Source organism: Chenopodium album, chromosome 4 (genome assembly GCF_948465745.1).
Source record: "Chenopodium album chromosome 4, dcCheAlbu1.1, whole genome shotgun sequence".
NCBI lineage: Eukaryota > Viridiplantae > Streptophyta > Magnoliopsida > Caryophyllales > Amaranthaceae > Chenopodium > Chenopodium album.
In genome coordinates, this window is record NC_137837.1 from 8,032,505 (window position 1) to 8,056,213 (window position 23,709).

The following is a 23,709-nucleotide window of genomic DNA, read 5'->3' on the forward strand; positions in this document are numbered from 1 at the left end:
CCCCAATATCACTTACATAACATATTCATGCCACATTTTATCGATTAGTAAGCAAATGTTTTGTGCTATGTCCTAGATCTTGAACCCACAAACTCACTACATTAACCAACAAAAGTTGAGTAGCTTAACAGAGATTTTTAACGATGCCATGAATACAACGATGCTATGTCTTAGATCTTAAACCCACAACCACCCCAACCCCGTACCACTCCAGTAAGATTTGATTCCAAAACTATTGCACGATCAAGGCACGACACAACCATGACAACACAGAGTTCCCCCAAAATTCAGCAACTCTATCAGCATTCAGGACTTGGATAGTTGGATGCTCCTTACTACCAGCGACTACAACAGACAAAGGGAGCTTAAAAATGATCAAAAAATAATTCTTGACCTCTGAGAGCACCGTAATTTACACAATCAGGAGCCAAAAGACGAAACATCAGTCACAAGCTACAAGCAAAATTCCTACAGAGTAAATGACTGATATGCAATATGAACATGAAGCTGTGAATTATTCACAGCTGGAAGGTAATTGGGAACTTTAATCAATTATATTTAGACAGAATCCTAAACCAACATTGTCGGAAAAAAAAAAAAAAAAAAAAAACTACGAAAATTTGTAACAAAAATATTACATTTATTAACTGTAAGAGACTGGTATAAAAGGAATTGTCAATCAGCAGGAATAAAAGAACTCTTTCGGGCCTTTTACCTGTGTTGAGACATGCTATTATGAACAATGCCAGTGAATGGATGACATTTTGGAGAACCAAGAGCAATGAACAATTGCTTGCTTTGAATTCAGAGCTAAAAATTCCGGCTTAACTTTCAACTTCCCTTCTCTGCTGTGATCTGCAAACTCAAGACTGACTGCTCTAATTTCTGCCTATGACTTTCCTTGCTTTTTGTGCTGTATATACAGTATCAGCAATGTTTATCAGTCATAATCAATCAGCTGTGAATTAAGGCATGCTTGGCCATATGACTTCATGTGAGCACCAGAAATTACACTTCTAACACTTCCAATGAATTCTACAGCAGGTATCAGCAAACCCTGCTTGCTGAGAGGTGGACTTTAAAATAGGATCAAAACTCGTCAAAGTAACATAAGAGCTCTACTATGTAAACATCTCCTTTGACGAGGCTGCAGGTGGAAAGGAAGTTTCTGGAAGCCCTAACAATTCACGAGTCATGGCTGTCTTCTCAGTCGGGGTAGCATTGGTCAGAACACCTGAATTCCCATTACAATTTTCATCAGTTGATGCCCTGACCTCAAAATCCATAGCGGGGGGGTACATGGAGCTTTTGCTGCGTGGTTGACGAGTACGCTTTGACTTTTGATCTAATGTAGTAGACGAAGAGCGCTTTCGACTATGCCTTACTGGGCTCAAGAACCCAATTTCAAGAGCTTCAAGGGCTTTTGTTGTTAGTGGACGATTCCTAGTGCTTTGCCTTCTTGGTTGTTGGTCTAATGAGTCTCCAACCTTGTTAACAGGCCCCACAGCAGAACTGGATGAGGGAATCTGCACAGCAGAAGAGCTGGATGAGGGAATCTGCACAGCAGAACAGTTGGATGAGGGAATCTGCACAGCAAAAGAGCTGGATGAGGGAATCCCCACAGCAGAAGAGCTGGGTGAGGGGAACCGCACAGCAGAAGAACTGGATGAGGGAATCCCCACAGCAGAAGAACTGGATGAGGGAATATTTTCTCCTTCGTGCTGCTTTACTTTGTCATCACACTCAGGTTCAGAAGAAACCTGAGGCAAGTTTAAGTCAATAACTGTCTGATTAATAGGGTTTGTTTCATTTTCCTGGGAAACATCGGAACTAACACGGTAGCTTTGGTCCTGATCCTGGAGAACATTTTCATTGGGATGTCTTGCAGCTGATTGTTCCATAGATACTACTTGCAAATTGTCAAACTGATTCACACCAGAAGGAACGGCATCATCATTTGTCATCACAACTCTAGAAGCAGCAGCCTTTTTTTTCTTTTTAGCTGGCAAGCTCAAAACACAAGTCAGATCCGCCTCAACACAAGAAGCTAATTTCCGTTTTTTTGTGACAGAGCAGCTTGAGGGGCCTGATTTTAAACGACGGCTGAATTGATGTTTAATGGTTCTCGACTTGTGGTCTGTTGGTAGATTGGCATCAGCTGGCTTTTTCAGAGGTTCTAAGTTAATGCTGCCTTGTTCGCTTCCACCAGCAACACTCTTTGATTCTTTTAAATGAGCGTGAAGAGCCGGGCTTTGAAGACTATTTCTCATCGTATCAGTATTAACCTCCGATTTCAAATCAGATTTTCTGGAAGATCTTTTAGCTTCATGAGGTAAACTCCTCAGTTCCCTCACCTTAGATGGGTTATCTTCATGAGCCAGACTGGTGTCAACTACAGTGAACTTGAAAAGATTTGAAATTTCTGAGGAGACTCGAGGCTTGAGGTAACAGTGACGCTCATGGTCAGAAGAATCTTGATCATCATCTGATTTCACTGCAATGGACCACCCATTTTCTTCTATCTTGGAGCTGCTAGGTTTAATTTCATCAGTTTCCAGCTCAAGAAGCTCTGGATCACTGGCAACTTTTGCTAAAACATCACTGATGGAATCAAAGTAGTGATCTCCCTTTGAAAGCTTCCTTCGTGAAAACTTCTTAATCCCGGGTATAAGAAAAACCAAACCGTTCTTTGTGCTAGCATAACCATCACCCCTAGGCTGCTCAGAGTGCCAACCCCTTGCTAACAAACGAGGCCAAACAGCTTCCCAGAAGAGATCATTAGATCGAGCTTTGCTAAGACGGAAGTCTCCTGTCAGATACTTTACTATCTCAGCACAGGTTAGAGAAGAACAGGCCTTGCCAGAAGGAATTTCAGGTCGATTAGTGAGTATTTGGCTATTTTTTGAACCATCCAAGATAAATGTCGTTAGATCCTCCTTTCCCTTCCCAATTCCAACAGCTTCTACTAAACCATGGATTCCAACCAAGGCTTTGAGTGAGAAAACATATTCATCTAAGGTCGTCCTTCCCTCGGCAAATGCCCTAGAAACCTGAAAATAGTTCATATGGATTTTTGTTAAGAGCAGCAAGATAAAAGAAAAAAAGAACAAACATGTAACCAATCAGTGTCTACAAATCCATCATTATAGTTTTACAAGTTAAAGAGGTATTGCATGATCTTAATAGTTTGGCTATAACAAATGCTAAAATGAGATGTTCAGTGAAGCTAATAAATGTTGAGAAACTGAGATGCATAAAATAATAAAAAGGAGGTGATGTGATCTTTTCTACTCTCAGGCTGAATCACATCATATTCTGATGTCTTTTGCTTTCTGTATCTTTCTCTTTTTGTTCTGGATTACTGCCTTCCTCCAGAGATGAAACAGACAAATAGGATAAAGACTCCATGCAACTATACTCCTTGTACTTTCAAGTAAAAAAAATAGCAGTAAACTAGTGGAGTACCTCCAACAGATTAGTTTTGGATTCTTCAGAGAGACGAGGGGCTAAACGAGCAAAGAGTTCATGCTGCCTGTATCCTGTGAAAAATCTATGTCCAAGTACACACTTCTTGTTCCTCATCTTTCGACACTCTGACCATCTACGATATCCTCCAGACCCATAAAACCTTCCATAATAGTACGCCAAAATTTGTCCCATACCCTTGCTCTCCATGAACCTCATCACTTGGAGAAGATTCTTTCCAAATAAATACAACCCAAGAAGGAAGCTATCAGCTTCAAACTCACTCCACAAAGCACTTGATTGACCAGGGACAAGCCAGTATGTTTGTTTCGGAACCTCAACTTTGACATTTGGCTCTTCTGTTACTGAAGAAATCTGGCTAATTCCCACATTCTTTTTAGACTCCAAAAATCCATTTGTGTAAATTGCATGAGGATCATTAGGGCATTCCATCCTATCCTTGATTATATAAGCCTGATTACAGATCCACATCACTGGTAAGGGGAGTCCCATTAGAAAAGAATGTGAAGAATCAGTACTGCCTTTTGATTCAGCTGGATTTTTCATCAGCTGACGAAGTTCAGACTTGTTTTGTAAAGATGGGATTTCCACCTGGTACTCATCACCAACTCGTGGATGCACCAATGGTTCTCCAAATATGTCATTTGAATCAGGTGAATCTGGAGAAAGGGATGAATCTGAAAGCGTTTCAGGCGAGCTTTTGCCCACTTGATCCAGGTGACTTTGGTCCATCTACAGCAGGAGTTGGGAAGGTTACCACATGAATATCGCAAAAGGCAAAACAAAATGTGGGGAGGGGAGGCAACATGTGAGTGGTAATCAGTAAAAAAAATCATTGGAACAATTTTTCTCAATATGCTGTACACCGATATCCAAGAAAAAAAATTCAAAATACAAGTACAGTCTATTTTGAATACTCAATTCAATAATTTGATGCAGAAATTCATAGGCTAACCAAATTCATTTATCAGATGCAGAGATTCCATAGTTTCAGTCTTCAGGCATTCAATCAAAGATACATGTTCTTAAGATTGAACAAAGAGCAGTCAGTTTCAGCTCAATTATAGTAATAGCACAATACTTGCAAGAAATGGACCAAATTCACTGTAAGAAACAGCTGTATACAGACCAATTTGCTAATAACAAATGGTTGCAAATCAACCAAAAACTATGGAAGAGCAGAGTGCATGAAGATCTTGACACTTCTATAAGTACATTACACACGGCTTGGGTACTAAATGAAGGTTATAATGTATATTGCTCCAGCTCTTTTACCCAACTCACAATACCAGCATTGAGATATAACTATTATATCGTGACAGTTAGAAGCTTAGGTTTCAACGAAATACAAATGGGACTCCTTTAACCTATCAATTTCTGAAAAACAGATCCACACCTATATGCAGGCCTTTTACGAACTCAATGTCACTTCAATAGTCATGCCGCTTCCTTTATCTCAAATGATTTATGCATAACAAAACTGATATAATATGATCAGGTTCAGCACCTAAATGCATACACATATACGAAGTATATAGTAACAATTCACATCATGAACCATTCTGTTCTGACATCTGATCAACATATGTTTCTACCAGTCTGAAGTCGTGAGGATACATTCCTAGAACTCAACAAGCTATACTGAAGAACCAACATAAGACACATTCAGAAAATTCTTAAAAAATATGACCAAATCAACACACAGAAAAATAAAAAAATAAAATACATTCAACACATTCGTGATTTCTTGACATTGAACTTTCAGGATGGGGAAATCATGTAGCAAAAACCTAATTGTCACCACAAAATTCTCTATTTTCTGCTATATCAAATCTGAATATCAATCAAACCCCGTCCTTACAGTCCAGAATGGTAAACCTCGGGACGACAACTCGACAACAAGTCGAGAAGTTCCAAACTTTCTCTCTCCACCTCCACCTCCACCTCCCAACCATTCTCTATAGTAACACACACGAACAGAGAATTTCTCTGCTGTAACAAGCAGAAATTTGACAGCAGAAACCATTTATAACAAATTAACAACACCTACATGTAAACCCAGAAACCAAATTCAACCAAAACCCATTAAACACTTCGATATCACCAACCAAAATATACAAAAACCCAACATTTTTAGATCCATTATTTCTCCAAAAATTTGCAGAAAAACCACCTAAACACGTAAAACAAACATAACAATAAAACATGTTCACACCATAAAATTAGTCACCAACAAACTCATACAAATTTAACTTGCAAAAGCAGCACAAAAAACAAGCAAAATAATAGCACAAAATTAACAAAACAACACCACATACCCAACAAATAATCCTAGAATTTCAAACAAAATATGTAAAAATAATACGTGATCCAAGTTTTTTTTAACCACATAATATCATTAAACAAAAAATACCCGAGAAAAAGTTACAAATAACACTTACATTAACACTTTTCACAACCAAAAATATACATTTGAGTATAAACATTTGCATTGACTATACCAAATTATAAAACAAGATTAACAACATCATAAAAAACGTGAAGAACCAAATTTGAACAAATGGGTATTTTGGATTTTTATTTTTTTGGAATAAAAAACTTTGATTAATATTCTTAAACTTTCTTGTAGGCAAAAAAAACAATATACCAAACCAAACAACACCTTATAAATAAAGAGTACCCAGAAAGCAAAAACTACAAAGAAAAGGGTAAAAGAGTTTACCATTAACAGTTCGAGAGTTGTAAGCTTTTGTTTGTTTGAGATGGGGAGTTTACAAAATATTTTTGAAGGGGTGGGTCGAAGAAGAATAAGGGAGCCAAAGTCTTCCTCTTCTCTCAACTTTGTATAAGAGGAGAGAGAAAGAGAGAGGGGAGAGATTGAGAGATGTATTGTGTTTATGAATTTATTTTATTTTTTTTTAAATTGATGTATTTAAAGAGAGTGAGATGGGGTATTTAAATAGTTTTATGTGTGTTTTTGGGTAGTTTTTGAGATATGATATGACAAAGTTATAGTCGTAACCGTATTTGTTGGGAGAGCTTTCGTCTAGTTGAGGCCTCACTCAGCTCGAATCTAAATATGTCAGGGTCTAATCGGCTTTAAATTAAGATATATGGTTATATAAATACGAAATACGTAGTATAAAACTTGTAGCATACTTGTCAATTTTTTCGTTCTTGTTAATAATATTATGGCCAACCAATTGTCATATAGGGATATTATAGGGATATTATGGACTTTTGGTTAAAAAGTTAGGAGATAAGTAGAATTTTAAATACAATGGGCTTGAACTCTTGAAGGCTTTTTGGTTTTAGTTAATTTGGTAAACCAAGGGTTAAAAATATGTTGCAACATAGTAAAAAACAGAAAGAAAATTAACAGATTATTGTATCAATAACAAGCATTACATTGTTGCAAATTCATAACCCATAGAAAGAAATTATAAATCTCCCTCTCTTAATTGGCAGTGATTAACACTCCCAATCAGTCATTCTCACTATATCAGGCTACATTTCTAATTTAAAATTTCCCCAAAAGAAAAAAAAAAAAAAAAGTTAATTTACAACTCTCAAATTATGAGTCTATGATAGGATTTGATGTGTAGTATCACAATCAGATACTTGTATTCAACAATTGAACAAATCATAAAGATGATTATGGTCATTTAAGCAAATTAGTTTTAAATGACCTCTAACTTTAAATGTGATCGATTAAAGTAGGATAAGGGGATTCAATTTTTTAAAATTTTATAGAAACTATTTGGCATTTTGTGCCACAATTAATTCACTCTCTTAGATTCATCATACATATACTCTTTTTTTCTAGTGTATTCTCCATCTCACAAAGGATTGTTTACTTTCCTTTTTCAATTTCAAACTTTAAAAATAATGACGGTTCATTAACTATTACCAATGTATAGTGGAAAAAAAATAACCATGTGGAATCTTATCTGATTTATTTTAATGTATATCATGTTACGAGTAAAATTTCTATATAATACGTAATTAAATATATTTATGGTCCTAGTTAAGGATTGAACTATGTATTCTTATATGACATCATAGTCATTGTTCATGACCTATTTCACTTATTGAAAATTAAATGTTACACTTTATGCTGGTTCACAGTTCACACACTACTCCTCCCTCCTTCTCCCCCTGTCCTCCACGTAATTCACCCAGCCTATGTAGTTAGTAACGTACATCAAATTAATTTCACTTTTTATTTTTTATAAACTAAACAGAAAACATAGATGCGCATGCATTGTGTCAGTAATCACATTATTTAACATCTCTCCGATTCAACTTGGATTGGTTACCTTTTTCTTTTAGACGATTACATATAATGAACCAAATTATAGTGAAAACCAATGCTAAAATAAGAACTGGGAACTAATCTAGGCCCTTAGATCATGTTAATCTATCGAATGTCTCACATGCTTCCCGTGTCATTAATGGCTTTTTTGTAATATTTTAACTTTATAAAGTGATTTTCAGTTTCATTTCTAAAAAGTAAATGGAAGGTTTGTAAAAGTAAATGAAATAAATCATAAATAAATGAAATTGCCTTAAAATTTAAAGGATTGGAAAAAAAAAAAAAAAAAAAAGTTTAAAATTTCGCAAAATTACAAAAATATCATTAATGAAAACGGGTGAGATGTGAACCATCGAATAGAGCACGATTAAAGGCTGAGATTGGTTCCTAGTTCCTATTAGTTACCTTGGTTCTCACATGATCTCAATTCTATATATAATAATATATTATTATACATATAATAATATACATTATAATAATTCTAGCTTCTATTTTTAATTGTTGACACGTTTGGACTTTTATGGAGTATTACTTTTAAATAACTCTACATTAGCAAGCCTTTTGTGATATATTGATAAGAAAAAAAAAAAAAAAAAAAAAAAAAAAAAAAAAAAAAAGAAGGTATATATTCATGTGGGATTTTGTTAAGTTCTTATTAATGTACAATTTCTAAAGATATAAGCTTTATAATTTTTACTTATTAATAATTAGAGTTATCTATGCTTGAATTTAAATATTAGTAAACGTGCATGATTACAGAAACATGTCAACTAATTTGGAATGGAACTCATTACCTTGTTGTATTAATTTTAATTGTAATGTTACACCCTTACATTCTATGTTGGTTCACAATTCACACGTTGGCTCTCCCTTTCTCCTCCCATACCCCTCCCTCCCACATTGTACTCCACGATATTCATCCAGCCTATGCAGTTAGTAAAATCAAATTAATTCCTTTAACTTTTGATATTTGATTGTTGTGATGTGCAAGCAATATGTTAGAAGTCACATTATCTAGCACCTCTCTTGATCAACCTGATCCTAAAGCAAAGTAAGAGCAATTACCTTTTCTTTTGGATCGAAGATTACATTCCATATATAATTTATATTTTCTTCTATCCAAATTGGTTGAAATGTTTTAATTTTACTTTTAATTTGTCAATTTTCACTCACACTATTTTAACTATAGCATCTTTTGTGGTTTATTATTAAGAGAAAACATATTCATTTGAGAGCTTGTTAAGTTCCTCTCAATATATAATTTCAAAATATTACTTTATAAATTTTACTCATTAATAGTTAGAGTTATTTACAATTCAATTAGAATGTTAACAACTGTACGTAATGAAAGAAGCATGTCAACTAATTAAAAATGGAGTTCATTACCTTATTTCATTTACAGTAATTGTAACGTTACATACACTCTATGAATTGGTTCACAATTCACACAAATACCCCTATGTATGTTCTCCCCCCCCCCCTCTTCTTCCCTCCTACTCAAAATCAGGGGCGAAGCCAGGATTTTAAAACTTTAGGGGCCGACTAACACTTTAATAAAAATAAAATAAAATAAAATTAATGTGAACATGGTTGGATACTCTAATTGTACGGAAAAAAAATTCATTCAATCTGTTTTTAAACCATGCATTCTACTAAAATATATACGAAGAATTTGTTAGATTATTTTGTATGAGATATCCTACATATCACAATTATCAAAATAATAACATACATATCAATCTTAATGATATACAAACAACTTCCTCTATTCTTCTTGCATATATGCCTAGATTTATTAAGACAAGCTTCATAATATATTTTTTTAGCTATCAGTATATCTAATTAAGTATAAACATTACCAAAAAAAAAAAATAACATACGAAGTATTAATAAATTCAGATGAATATAATAAGATAATTTTTAATTATAATGTATCTTATATATAAATAGGAAATGACAAACAAAGTAGCTTAGGTGAATAAGGGTGAAAAAATTAAATGGATCATCTAAAAAAGTTTAGTAATGAGTAAACTAATCCTAGTATTTAATCCTTAAACCTTAGCAATTAACATAAAGAAGAATTTTACAAATTATTTTAAAAAATTAAGAAAATAAAATAAAATTATTGATTGAGTAGTGAAACAAATAAACAATGACGAAGCCCTCGGTAATTTGAAAAAGAAAAGGAAAAAAAAAAAAAAAAAAAAAAAAAAAAAAAAAAAAAAAAAAACTAGTCTTGTTAGTTAGGAGGCTTGATCCTAGGACCTTATTAAACACCAATAAATGAGATTCAAACCACTATGGCAAGCCTTTAATATATGAAAATAAGTAACAGAAATATTATTTATTCTAAATATTTATAGGGGCCAAAGTTAAAATAATAAACCACGAAATTGGGCCATGGGGGGCCGGGCCTCCACCCGCCCCCCATGTAGCTTCGTGTAATCCCCCGTATTTTTTAAATATTTTATAAATGAAAATTTATTTTATTTATAATATTTATTTGTTATTTTTCATAATTTAATTTCAAAAGTTTCAAATTATTAATCTGGGTCGAAATTTATTTGAACAAATTATTTTATGCACCTTTATTCTACAATTTATGTCCAATCACACAAGCCTAACCCATTTGTAATCGACCCATTATTTTTACGAGGCCCAATCTTCTCATTTACCCTACAATTCTCTCCTATAAATACTCCATGAATCCCCAAAAAATTTCCCCACACAAAAGGTTAGTCTTATTTTCTTTCTCCTTTGTTTTATTAATTTGTGTAATTATAATTATTGATTATGGGTTTTGATTTTATTGTTTGAAATTAATTTAATTAGTATCAAATTGTATTTTGATGATTAAACTTTATAATTTCAGATTTTATAAGTGTCATAATTTTCAGATTTTGTAAATTTTATAACCTAGGGTTTTTAATTATTGAAAATCATGATTTTAGGGTTTTTATGAACAATTGATTTAGGGCTTTTATAGTAATGATGTTTTGAAATTTTGGTGATTATAAGTACTAATTAGTTTAACTTAATTCCAGATTGTTTTGAACACTTAAATTCGTGTTTTAGTTTTAAGATTTTCGTTCATTAATATTAATCCCGTTTTAATCCCGATCAGGTTCTGAACTCATCCGATTTTGACAAAAAAGTAGTGTTTTCCATGTGGAAACAACGTTTTAAGAAAGACTTACTACCTTTGGTAGTGAGCACCACCCTCTCGTGGCCAAATTCAGCCTTTAAATATGATTTTCGGGCAGTTTTTTATTTTAACGAAGTTTTTTATACTTAAAATATTATCCTTGAGTTTGATTAATAAAATTAATTATGTTTAAAGTTAATTAAGAATAAATATATTTTTTTATTGAAGTTTTAAGTGCTGGAAATAGTTCCTAAGTACTACTTTTAATGTTTTATAAAGAGGGTTTAATCACCCATTAAAAAGGGAGATTATTAGAGGTTTTTAAATAATTTTAAGATTTTTATTAAACTTTAAACTTGCTGTAATTTCATGTATAATGATGTATTTTAAGGTTTTTATGAAGAAAATTTAAAGAACTATATATAAGCCTTTAATTTTAACTAAAGGGAGGGTGACAGGGTAAAGTCGTATCCCCTAATCAAAAGTAAATACCTAAGTCCTCTAACTAAAGTAGATAGGGAAGTAGGGTCGATCTCCACAGGGAAACAAGTCTTTTTACTCCTAATTAATTAATATAATCTAAATTATTTAAGTAACCAATATTTATAATTAAGTAAGAAACTAAACTACTAAAGTTGAGAATAGGAAGAGGGAGAAAACAATATATAAAAGGATCTAGGGCATAGGTGCACCAATAAATAATACTCCAGGGTAAAACATAGTAACCAATCATTGACATTGCATAAATAACATGATTAACAGGCTCTCGCAATTTATTAATCAACATAGATCTAACAGGCTCTCGCAATTTACTAAATCTAAGTTCTTATTGAAATTAGCCTTTAATATCAAATTAACATCTGCTCGATTCATCAATTTAATATTGCTATACTTTTACAAGCCGCAATTGTAAAACATTAAAACAATCCAATAAGAAATTATCATGCAATACCAATAATCAATAATAGTTAATCATCAATGCATCAATTAACCAGATTGTAAAGGGCTCTTGCTACATATTACAATCACACAATTAATTTACCGGTATTAAATCTCATCTCTCGAATCTTGACTTAACCATTTATAAATTAACTTGCCTATTGAAACTAGACCTAAACATTAATTCTCATCTCTCGATTCTTGAATCAATATTGCCAAACTCATGCATAAAAGATAGGCCTAATCTAGACACAGAGCATTAAATCAATCAATAGGAAATTAATCTAGCATTGATAATCAACAACAATAATTTACCCCTTCATATTATTTATTAGATTCCCATAAACCCTAGAAATTAAACTACTCACACATATTAAAAACTAAACTAATCAAAGTAATAAAATAAATCATGATGAAAGGAATAAAATAAATAACTAAGATTAAGGGAAGAGAAATCATTACCAAAATAAATCTGGAATTAAGGAAAGAATTAAGAACAAAAGTTTAGAGAGAGATTAAGAGAGAGAAAACTAAGTAGAAAGAGAAAGTCTAAGAGAGAAGATAAGTCCAATTAATCAACCTCAAAAAACGTACTTAAAACCTAACTAAAAAAACTCCTAATTAGAAACTAATTGCTCGTCAAAAGAGCCTTTCCAGAAACACGCGCCCGATCGGGCGAAGGGCCGCCCAATCGGGCCCGCCTTTTTGCTAGCACACTCTTCTCAGCAGCACCGCCCGATCGTGCTAAGCCTCGCACGATCGGGCGCGCCTTGGGCCACACATCCTTGGCTTGCTGCGCATCTTGCCCGATCGAGCTAAGCTTGCCCGATCGGGCCCTTGTGGCTCCTCGAGGCTTTGGAATTCCGATTGAGCTCGACTCCTCGGCCCAATCCGGATCTCCTCTTCGGGTCTTGAATACTCGGTCCAAACCTCGGTATCCCGATTACCGAGCCCTTAATCACCGGCTCTCACCGGTCTTGGGCTCCAAAAGTGGTCGTGTTCCTCCAATGCTCGTAGTTGCTTCATAAAAATCCCGGGAAAATGCTCCAAAGGTGCAATTCCCTGCAAAACTCAACCAAAACTACGAAAACACTGGAAAACACCGATTAGTAATAAAAGTGGCTCTAAAGAGCCAAAAACACTACTAATTACGACCAAGGGACGGGGGTAAAATACTATATAAAATAGACATATCAGAGGGTTTTAAAGTGTTGTTTGATTTGGATTTTGAAGGTTTTAAAGTAAGTTAGTGTTGCTGTAAATTTGATTGATTGAGTATTGATTGAGATGTTATTGTTTGGTTTAGGAGAGGGGTTTATTGAAGGTGATTTCTAGTTTTTAAGTGGCCAACCGAATTGTTTACACGAGGTACGTACATGTCTACTTCGTTATAAGTAGTATCATGTTTAGGTACCAAAAGGAAAGAACTTAGTTTCATGATTAGGGAACACTTGGATGGAAATTGTTTGGTTACACATTGATTTAATTCATGTGCTTATGTTTATGAGATATGTTTTGGTGAATTGATTATGTTTGTATGGAATTATGGATGCAAACATGTTGAATTATATTGGATTAATTGTTTGTATGGAATGTTGATACAAACATATCTTATTGGATTGGTTTGTTAACCACATTTGGATTATTAAAGGATTGGAATTTAATGGTTTAAGTGGAATGAATTTATTAATTATTCCACAAGGTTATTATTTATTTATTTATTACTCAATCATCACTTGTTAGTATGTTGAGTAAAGGTGGATTAAGCCGAAATGGCTAGGTGGGTTGACTATGTTCAACAATTTTGAATAATTTGGAAGTTTAATGAAATTAAAGGTCAACTTGTGATGTGATCACCATTGTCCTAAATAAGATTAAAATTAAATTGATGTATGATTTTTATGTATGGTCTATTTAATTGAGTCGGCTATTAATAAAATTGTAATCACGTAAAGTGAAACATGGATGAGCAATAAAACTCTGGAAAACGTGCACTTCTGGAGTATTGACAATTATGGGTTGGGGTACACGGTGGTAGCCTGTGGCTTTTCGAGGCTTGTTTGATCAACATGTCCTCTTCTTTTTTGGTATTTACATTTTTATTTTATAATGAAAGTTAGATGGGATCCTAGACTAACTTTGTGAGGATGGAGTCGCGCCCATTCTTGCATCGCGCTAAACTTTTATTTTAAATGGTCATTTGAGACCAAAATGATTTGGTGGATTGGACAACCTCGTCTATTGCTTACTCCAAATTAAATTAAATATAAAGAGTCAAGTGTTTGGAATTGATTAGCAAGTATGTTGAGTCGATTGAATTGTTTAAGTGTGGAGTCTAGATTAATGAATTCGTGTTGTATGTTTATTTACTTTAATTAGTTGAGCATGCTAGGTTTTGTGCGTTGTAGCTTGTATGTACTCAGCTTTGCTGATTGCGTGCTTTTGTGTGTTTTCTTTTGGTCATGGCCTTCGCCTTTCAATGACCCTGTGATGATCCAATTATTACACTTGTATTATTGGGGAGCAGTATTGCACAGGTTAGCTTGATGATGTGAAGTTCGGGGATTTGACATACGCATTGTCAAGGGATTGGTGTGATTGAGAGTATTCGTTCTTTGTGTTAAACTTATTTATGTTTTACTATTCTAATTATGTTTTGGGATTTTGATTATTGGTTTTTAAATAAGGGTCTTTATGGTTCCAATTTGTAAGCTTTGACTTATTGGTTTTCTAAATTACATTATTTTAAAATTTAAGTTGGATTTCCGCTGCAATACTTTGATAAAGCCTTAACATTTTAACACGTGGCGGTAACATGCCAATGGTTCTCCTCTATTTTTATTTAAAGTAAGTGGTTTAAAAAAGGGAGAATTATTGGGGTGTTACACTTCGCCCTTGCTCAAAATGCATGTATCCATATTATTCACCCAATCTATGAAGTTAGTAACATCAAATTGATTCCTTTCACCTTTGTTATTGGATCAATTTAGTATACAAATTAAAGATGTGACACGCGACTATCGTGTCAGTAGTCACATTATTTTACACCCTCTTAATTAATTTGATCCTCAAGTAAAGTGAAATCGGTTATATTTTAGTTTAGATGATTACATTCCATGTATAACTTATATTTCCTCCATTCCAAATTGGTTGACATGACATGTTCTGACTTTTACTAACAATTTTTACTAAGGGCCTGCTCTCATAGACTGAACTCAACTGAACTGAACTAAACTGAACTGAAATGAATATTTTATAGAGAGGGAAATTAGGAGTTGAACTGAACTTCTCTTCTTAAGTTAACATATGTATCTTAGATCTTCTTAAGTCTCTCTCAATGTGTAATTTCAAATTATTAACTTTTATATTATAATTTATTAATAATTAGAGTTACTTACGCTTTTTACGATCGGACTTAAGCTCTAACAAACATGCGAGATAAAGTATACGTGTCAATTAATTTGGAATGAAGCTGAGACTTCATTGTTCATAGCTCACACATGCTGCCCCCCTCCTCCTTCCCGCTCCTCTCTCCCAGATTGATTCCTCGCTTTATTCACCCAATTAACCTACGTAAGAATAACATCAAACTAGTTTTAGGCCCGGGCGATGCCTCGGTCATTTTTTGTATATAAAAAATTATAATAAATTAAAGTGAAATCTATTGGTGGTTTTATAATTTAAAAAAAAAAATTATTTTTTAAATATTATTGAACATTATTAAAATTCATTAGTAAATTTGCAGTAATCTAAATTTTATAATTCATATTAGTTTGTTTTATTTGTTAAAGGAATTTTTATCTACCATTAAAAATTTATCCAAGGTAAACACATGTTGCTATGTATTTTTGTGTTACATATTTTAAATACATATAACGATTAGACGACGTGGCATGATTTACAATTCTTCCCATGACTTTTAATTATATATAGATTGCTTCATTAGCTTTCACTTTTGATTTTAAATAAGTTCAATAGAAAGATATGAAATGCATGCATTGTGTCTTAATTTTTTTTTTTTGGTGTTTAGAGAGCCACAAGGGCGGGGGTGAGAATCGATCCCAAGATCTCTTGGAATCGAGAGGGAAGCTCTGACCACTTGAGCTATCCCTCACTCTCATTGTGTCTTAATTTAAATCCGAGTAATATATACCGTGCAATGTTCCAAGAATTAACCTACCAATTTACTATATGAAAAAATAGCATGTACGACATAACATGTTCTTCTATAGGATGATTATTTATAGTTGATATAAATTTTATTTTGTGATTTGTAATTAAAATTTGTTTTTGTGTCAAAAAAAAATTAATTTGTTTTTGTTTATTTTTTATTTTATTTTTGAGTAGTGTAACTATAATTTGTTGGTCCATAATATCATGGACCAAAAAATGTGTTTTATACCAAAAAAAAAAAAAAAAAAAAAAAAAAAAAAAACCCTCCTAATCCTAGATGACTTGGTGTGCTTTATTTCCAGTTTTCTTCATGACTTTTCCATGGTCTTTTCAAAAATAGAATTTTGGGATTTTTGATGGTTATCTTAGCTTCCGGAAAGCTTCTTGACCATTGATCAAAGCTACTTCGTATGAATAAAATAAAGAACATTAAAAATTTGTTCTATTATAACTTGGTCTTCTCTATAATTACTCTTCCAAAAATTGATATTTGCATACTTAAATAAACCGGGGATCTTTTACCAAAATGGCTAATTTTACAAAAAATATTTACCAAAACGGCTAATTATAAATTTTAATTCCCAAACTGGCTAATTTTATTACGAGTAACTTGGAATGAATTTATCTATTTCTTATATTGCATTGAACCATTTTGGTTCACATTATGAATTTTTTTTTTTTTTTTTTTTTTTTTAAAATAATGTTTTGGAATTTTGTTTTTCTTTGGGAAATTATGATGCCATAGTTTAAAACTAATTTAAACCCTGTGCTATGTACAGTTTTACACTATTAATTCGTTTATTAAAAAGAGTACAAAACGAAATAATTAGAAGTAAAATAAAACATTAAAAAGTATAATAAATATTGTGATATACCATAAGATTAATCTCAATGTCTAATTAAATTTATAGTACAACTAATTTACTAATGTGAGACGGAAAGAGTAATTATATTTTACTATACTATTCGTAATAAGAAAGCATAAAACTTGTTCTTAACTAAAATTACTCAATACTCACTATTCGTGTTAGTATTTTATATTATTATGCAATATATCTTATTCTTTACCAATATATTTTTAACTTTTATTTAAATTATTAATGTTGGGTCTCACTCCCAAAATATAAAGTCAAAATTTCTCACTGAGATATAGTAATAAAACTTCTTTCAATAAAAAAAAAATAAAATTATTTAAATTATTAATGTTGGGTATCATTTCCAAAATACTAGGTTAGATCCCGTGTCATGCACGGTTTTTCACTCTTTATTAGGGTGTATTAATTAAAAATTATATTTAAATATAATAAACAATATGGTCTAAAATAAATTTCTTATTTTATAATCAACCAACTTAAAATATTTTTTCCCTATCGTTTAGGATTGCATGTTTTATTTTACATTCAATCTTAATTATATTTTGTACCCAAATGGCATGTTATTTTTTATTCTATGTTTGAAAATTTGTCATTTACTAATTATTTTAGCTTGAAAGATATATATTCATGATTTTTTTTTAATAAATAATCACTATACATTTAAAAGTAATTATTTATACAGGAATTTAAATAAAGATATGGTTAAATATCTATGTTGGTAAATATATTATTTTGTGATTATTTTTTCTTAATTTTAGAAGAAAATATTTGCATATATTCTCTATCAGTTGTTTTTCAATTATTTTTTTAAAAATATACTAAGGACACACTAAAAAATGACACATGTCATTGATGGTGTGTCTTTTAGTATATAATTATTGATATTGATTATTGATGATGATTTGCTCCGAAAAAAGTTGAACAATACTTTATTTCCTTTATCGTGGTATAATTTGTGATAGTCTTGATAAAACAATACTACTTGAAATTTCAAATTTTTGTGATTGGTATGATCTAGATGCAAAAAATTAGGGCTTTTTTAAAAAATTGAAATTAGAGTTCTACCACTGCATACTCCGTATTTTTGTATATTGCTTAAATTTTTCAACTCGAAAAAAAAAATCTTTATGAAAATTAAAAAAAACAAAAAAACAAAAAAAAAAATCAATAAATTAAAGTGAACCAAACCAGTTCAAAGAAAAATAAGAAATAGATAAATTACTTCCAAGTTAATAATTTAGCTAGTTTGGGAATTAAATTTTATAATTAGCCATTTTGGTAAATATTTTTATCAAATTAGCTATTTTGGTAAAAGATCCTAATTAATCCGGGAACATCTTATAACTACTATCTCTGATCTCAATATTTCTTTCTTATTATTGTTTATGCACATTGAGACAATTGAAGAGAGAGTTTTGGTGTTGTAACTTGTGCGTGGATGTAAAATAAAAAAAATAAAATTAAAAAAAAATATAGATAAAGTGAGAGGAGTAATTAAACTTGTGTAAATATAATTTTTGTAAAAAAAATTAAATGATTTTTTTTTTTTTTTTTTTTTTTTTTTTTTTTTGTTGGTAATGGTAAGGAAGATTTGATTACACTTCAACCCTCGTGATTTTGGACTAGACACTTGAGAATTTGAGAGTTTGAGAGTAAAAAGTAAAGATAAGGGATTTCATATCCCTGGTATTCTCACTTGTTGATAGAATTCAAACCTCAAACCTTTAGCATTTGAGGTAAGAAATTTATTAAATGAACTAAAACTTTGTAATAAAAAAGAATATGAAACTAAACTTTGTAATAAAAAAGAAAGCATAAAGAACTTCAAGATAAGAAAAGAATATGCAGTAGACATGTTAATGAAGTTCTATATAGATGTCAACCAAAAGAATGATCTCCAACCTTTCAAATTTAAAGCGTAATAACGCATTGACTATGAACCTATGATTTTTATTGATTCAAGTAAACAGTGGGGGCCTTTGCAGCTTGCCGCCCGATTTGTACAACAGTACAATAATCCACATGATTTCATTAAGTCGTTATATAATGTTATATCATTCTAAACCGAGCAATGTTTGATCTAGTGTTTAATATTTGATTTCTTAAATTAAAGGTATGGTTATGAAACTAAATTCTACTAGGGGTTCTTGGGGTTATAATTCCCTTATTCTTTTCACTTGTTTTCAATAACTCTGACCTATTCCTTCAGTCCCTTTATTATAAGATAGTTTTTAATATTTATTACTCATATAATAAAGAGAAATAGACTTTTAATTTAGAGAAGGAGGGAGTATTAATTTTAATTTTACTAAGCTGGACTTGTTAAATTTAATTTTATTTTGAATAAAGTCGGGTGAAATGAACGGAGTTTGAAATTAAAGTAGATTGACCAATGGGAGACTAGGAGTTATCGACAAGATATAATTTTATAATATACATAGAAGATTTATTATACTATAATATAGTAGTAGTGCACTTTGCGTTTTGATTTTGGTAAGAAAATTAGTGCTTTTTATAAGGTTGAAAACAAGGAATCATGTATGGGTCAATACTCAATACGGTCAATATGAATTATATGATGAGGGTATTTAAAAGGTAGTTAACCGATTTAATATGTTTAGGGTCAATATGGTCAATATGATTTAATATGATTTAAAGTTGCAGGTTATATTATATCAATTAAACTGCCAAAAATTATGTGGCGGTTAAAGTGTAACACTTACTAAAACATAGAGGGAGTATAATTAAAGCTAATACGGAGTACATGAATAGTGAAATAAATATGTTGTCTCAAATATTCTGGAATGGAGGGAGTTTCTATATACACCCAGATATAAGGTGCATCCAAATGTATTTTTGCTCAATTATTTGATGACTATTGCTCATTTGGTTGTACTCATTTAATCATCAAATTAAATAAACTAAAAATAAAAATAGCGTCGAGTACAAGGTGCGTCCGGGTGTATATACTGTTAAACTTTTCAATATACGATTAATTTACATATTTTACAAAAATACTTACATCACGTACAGTACATAAATCAAATACATGTATTTTAAATAATAAAAACATTAACTTAATACAAGTAGTTAACTAAGCTACCTCTCCTTATCAAAATGCTTTTTATTAAAGGAAACAACAAGGAAGCCCCGGTTAATCAATATGATAAACAAAATTTGTTTATCAAATGGCAAAATGGTAAATAAAACAACATAAATACCTAGTCATCATGACATTTTCGTAAATATATCAAAAACAGTGGAACCCATATTTACTAAAAAGTTGTTGATTTATTTACAATTTTGCCATTTGATAAACAAATTTTATTTATCATATTGATAAGCTTGTATTTTCTCGAAAATAATTAGTCTCTCCTATATATTATGACAATTTTATGGATTTAAAGATTGAGGGACTACTTAGTGTTTTAGGGGTTGAGTACATTAATTAGGGGTTGAGTACATTAATTAGGGGTTGAAGTTTATTTTAAAGTAGTAGTTTAACTTTTTAGTGTTGTTTTTTTTATAATGAAGAATATAAGATTGTCGGTGTAACATGTAAGTACATGCGTTGCAATTATTTTTTCAATTAAAACTTTCCTTTACGATTGTTAGCCAACTTGAGACATACTACTATAATAAAATCTTGCTTACATTAATGACCTCTATGTATTTCATTATTATATATACAACTATACAAGTTCGCATATTAAAGTATATATACAACTATACAAGTTCGCATATTAAAGTGCTACTGTAATATACTCGTACATACATGTCACAACTCACAACTAAATATCTCGGATCGGGTTGATCCATGATGGGTTCTAATTCGATATCAAAAAAAAAAAAAGGGACTTAATTAAGTAAATAAATAATGTACATTCGCCAAATTAAACCGCAAATATACTTTGGTATATATAATTTTTAAAGTACGGATATATAAAATTCGAAAAAAAAAAACATCTTAAAAAAAAAAAAGATGTGTTATTGAGTAAAAAACAATAAAATAATCATAATGTGAAATTCGTGTCAACAATTTCAAACTTCAAACATAAATTTACCAACTATGGAGTATGTAATATAGAGAATTCCGAACTAAAGTTCGTCTCTCCAACAAAATTCATCACCATATTCATCAACACTAGCACGAACGTTGTTGGTGGTCGAGGCGGAAGGCGGAACATCATCACTATAACTCTTGGAGAACATTGATGAAGAAAAGAAACGACCAAGATTATAAACTTGTTCTTGTTGATGAACTTGTGCAAGAGAAAGATTGAAAAGAAACAAACCAATGCTTAGAAAACAAAGCATTACGATCCCAAACCATAACACACACGTCTCTTTCTTAGATTGTCCTGTTGTTCTTCGGTGACTCATTGTCGATCACGAACTTTTGAACTAACGTTCACGTACCCTTGTGAGTTGTGATTATGTAGAAAGTTGTCGAGTTCTTGGAAAATATAAACGGATTTTAATCCTATTTATAAGCGTGTCATATATAAAAAAAAAAAAGCCTAATCGATAAGTATACTTATACAAGTTCACAAACTCGTGTAATAAGATAATCCTATGGCAATTGAAAAACTATTAAACTTTCTAAAAATATTTAACAGCATATAATTCTATCTTTACTTAACACTTTTAAAAAAATTTTGTGCAGCGGGTCACAGTGTGTGTGGCCAGCTGCCAAGTCAGTAAAAATAACGGATTCAGACACGCACATAACGGGGTTACTATTCACGCGTATAACGGAGTTACTGTGTGGCCAGCCACATACAAAAAATTGTGCATTAATTATCATATGATGTTAATTTTTTTTTTTTACAAGCAAACAATAATCCAATAAAACATTGCTATAAAAAACAAGAAAATAAAAATAAAAATCATACTTTTTAACTAATTAACTTAACTGATTTAGCCTGTTTATACATAAATAAATAAAAAAAAAAAAAGCATTAAATGAAACAAAACCAATTAATCTTGCGTCTCCTATGAAACCTATTTTGAGATGTACACTTTTTATTCTAGTTATGCTGTCTTATTATTGTGGTTGTGGCCGTGGCTGTGGCTGTGGCTGCATCAATGATACACTATTTATGGCCTTAGGACTTTAGGAGTCGAGTGGAAATCAAAACATTAATAGTTTAAAGTTGAAATTTACTCTTTATTTAAATATGAGTTGGAAAGATTGATAGGGTGCATTTTTATGTACAGATCACTTATATGAGTTTGTTTCAACTTTTTTTTAGGTGAAGTTAGCGTTATTAATCCTTATAATAATAACTTATCACATTATAATTCCCTTTTTTTTTTTGAATAGAATCAAATTATAATTCCTTGGCTTATTTTACCTCGTTTATACTTATCTAATTGTTTATTTATTTATTTTTAATTATTTAAAAAAAACGATATTCATCTCCTATAATATATCATTAAAGTCCTAAGAAAAAGGAAAAATAAAGATCAGATTTGATTTTTTTTTTTTAAAAGAACAGTGCGTCTTGTGTGTGGCTGACCACACCATATAGCCACTTATTAAAAAACAAAGTAACCACTCCTTTTTTTAAAATTGACAACAGTCACCTGTTATTTGACTTATTTCAGCTTAGCTAAAATGTTGCTAGTTCTCCTTTTAGTGCTTGAACTTAACTGTGCCAAATCTGTCCAAATAATCATGTTGGCCCTCCATTCTGCCAAATTTATTTATTTTTTATTATTATTATTTTTTTTAGAGTTAAAAGGGACCTAAATACCCGCGTGTACAATGCACCCAGTTAACCAAAGTTAGTTTTTGCTCTCAATTGATGATTAAATGAAAAATAATCATCAAAGGAGAACAAATTATCTATTACTCCGTATATAACGGTCGCTACACAAAAGTAATAGTGAAATATTAAGAAGGAATTAAAACACTTCAATTCCTATGTGTATATGTTGTTTGGATGGAGAAAGCTATAAGGGTAAATAATGTAAACGAAATTTCATCCTAGGTCATAAAGCTATAAAGGTAAATAATGTAAACGAAATTTCATCCTAGGTCATGAAAACAAGTACTACCTCTGTTTCTTATTATTGACAATAAAGGAATAAATTATGTTTCACAAAATAATATGAGTAATATTTTATTGCACATAATGAGAAACGGAGGTAAATTATTCTTTCACCCTGCTTCATAGTATACTTATAATTAGGTAGTTTTCATGTTGGTGCTTTTGAAACAGTGGCTAGCTACTTTATCGGTCAAGATCACGTCAACTAGCATAAGAATTTTGATCTAAATAATATTGTAGTTTGGCTCAAATACTAATGAAAATTATGTCCCAATATGAATTTAAAACACAATTGAAGATAAATTGTCTTATCATAATTTCATAATAATGCCTTTGGATGTACATACTATCAATAATTCAAAATCTAAACAAAACAAAAATAAAATTTTCCTCTTAAAAAATAGTACGGAGTAATAATTAATAACTAATAATCTCCACATTTCCTCAATTTTCACACCATTGATTCAAACTTGACGCTAACCTAACAATGCAACAGTATACTGTTTATCATAGTATTAAGTTCGTGTCAATAATTTTTTCAAAAAATTAAAGATCATACTCGTCGTAGTATAAATCATCATAATAATCATCGCCATAATTATTCTTGTCGTCGTTGCGATAATTAGCCCAATGCTGCCCGTGGTAATCAATCACACCATCTTTGTTGGAGACCGAGTAGGAATTATGAACATCACCATTAGAATCGTTGTTATTGATAGG

General features: G+C 31.3%; 1 protein-coding gene across 1 annotated transcript; it reads right to left on the minus strand.

The window, feature by feature from the left end:
- Positions 1–334: 334 nt before the first annotated feature.
- On the minus strand, positions 335–6,500 carry LOC145626577 (uncharacterized). The gene is made up of 3 exons (XM_081679031.1): positions 6,209–6,500; positions 3,466–4,218; positions 335–3,050 (listed from the first exon to the last, which is right to left on the minus strand). Exons 1-3 carry the CDS (start codon positions 6,209–6,211, stop codon positions 1,122–1,124), a joined length of 2,685 nt encoding a protein of 894 aa, XP_081535157.1. The 5' UTR covers positions 6,212–6,500; the 3' UTR covers positions 335–1,121.
- Positions 6,501–23,709: the final 17,209 nt, after the last annotated feature.

Bases quoted from the DNA above. Each gene is read 5' to 3' on its own strand.
- LOC145626577 (XM_081679031.1), bottom strand. The intron at 3,051-3,465 runs GTACTCCACTAG...AACTATTTTCAG, and splicing joins CCAAAACTAATCTGTTGGAG to GTTTCTAGGGCATTTGCCGA.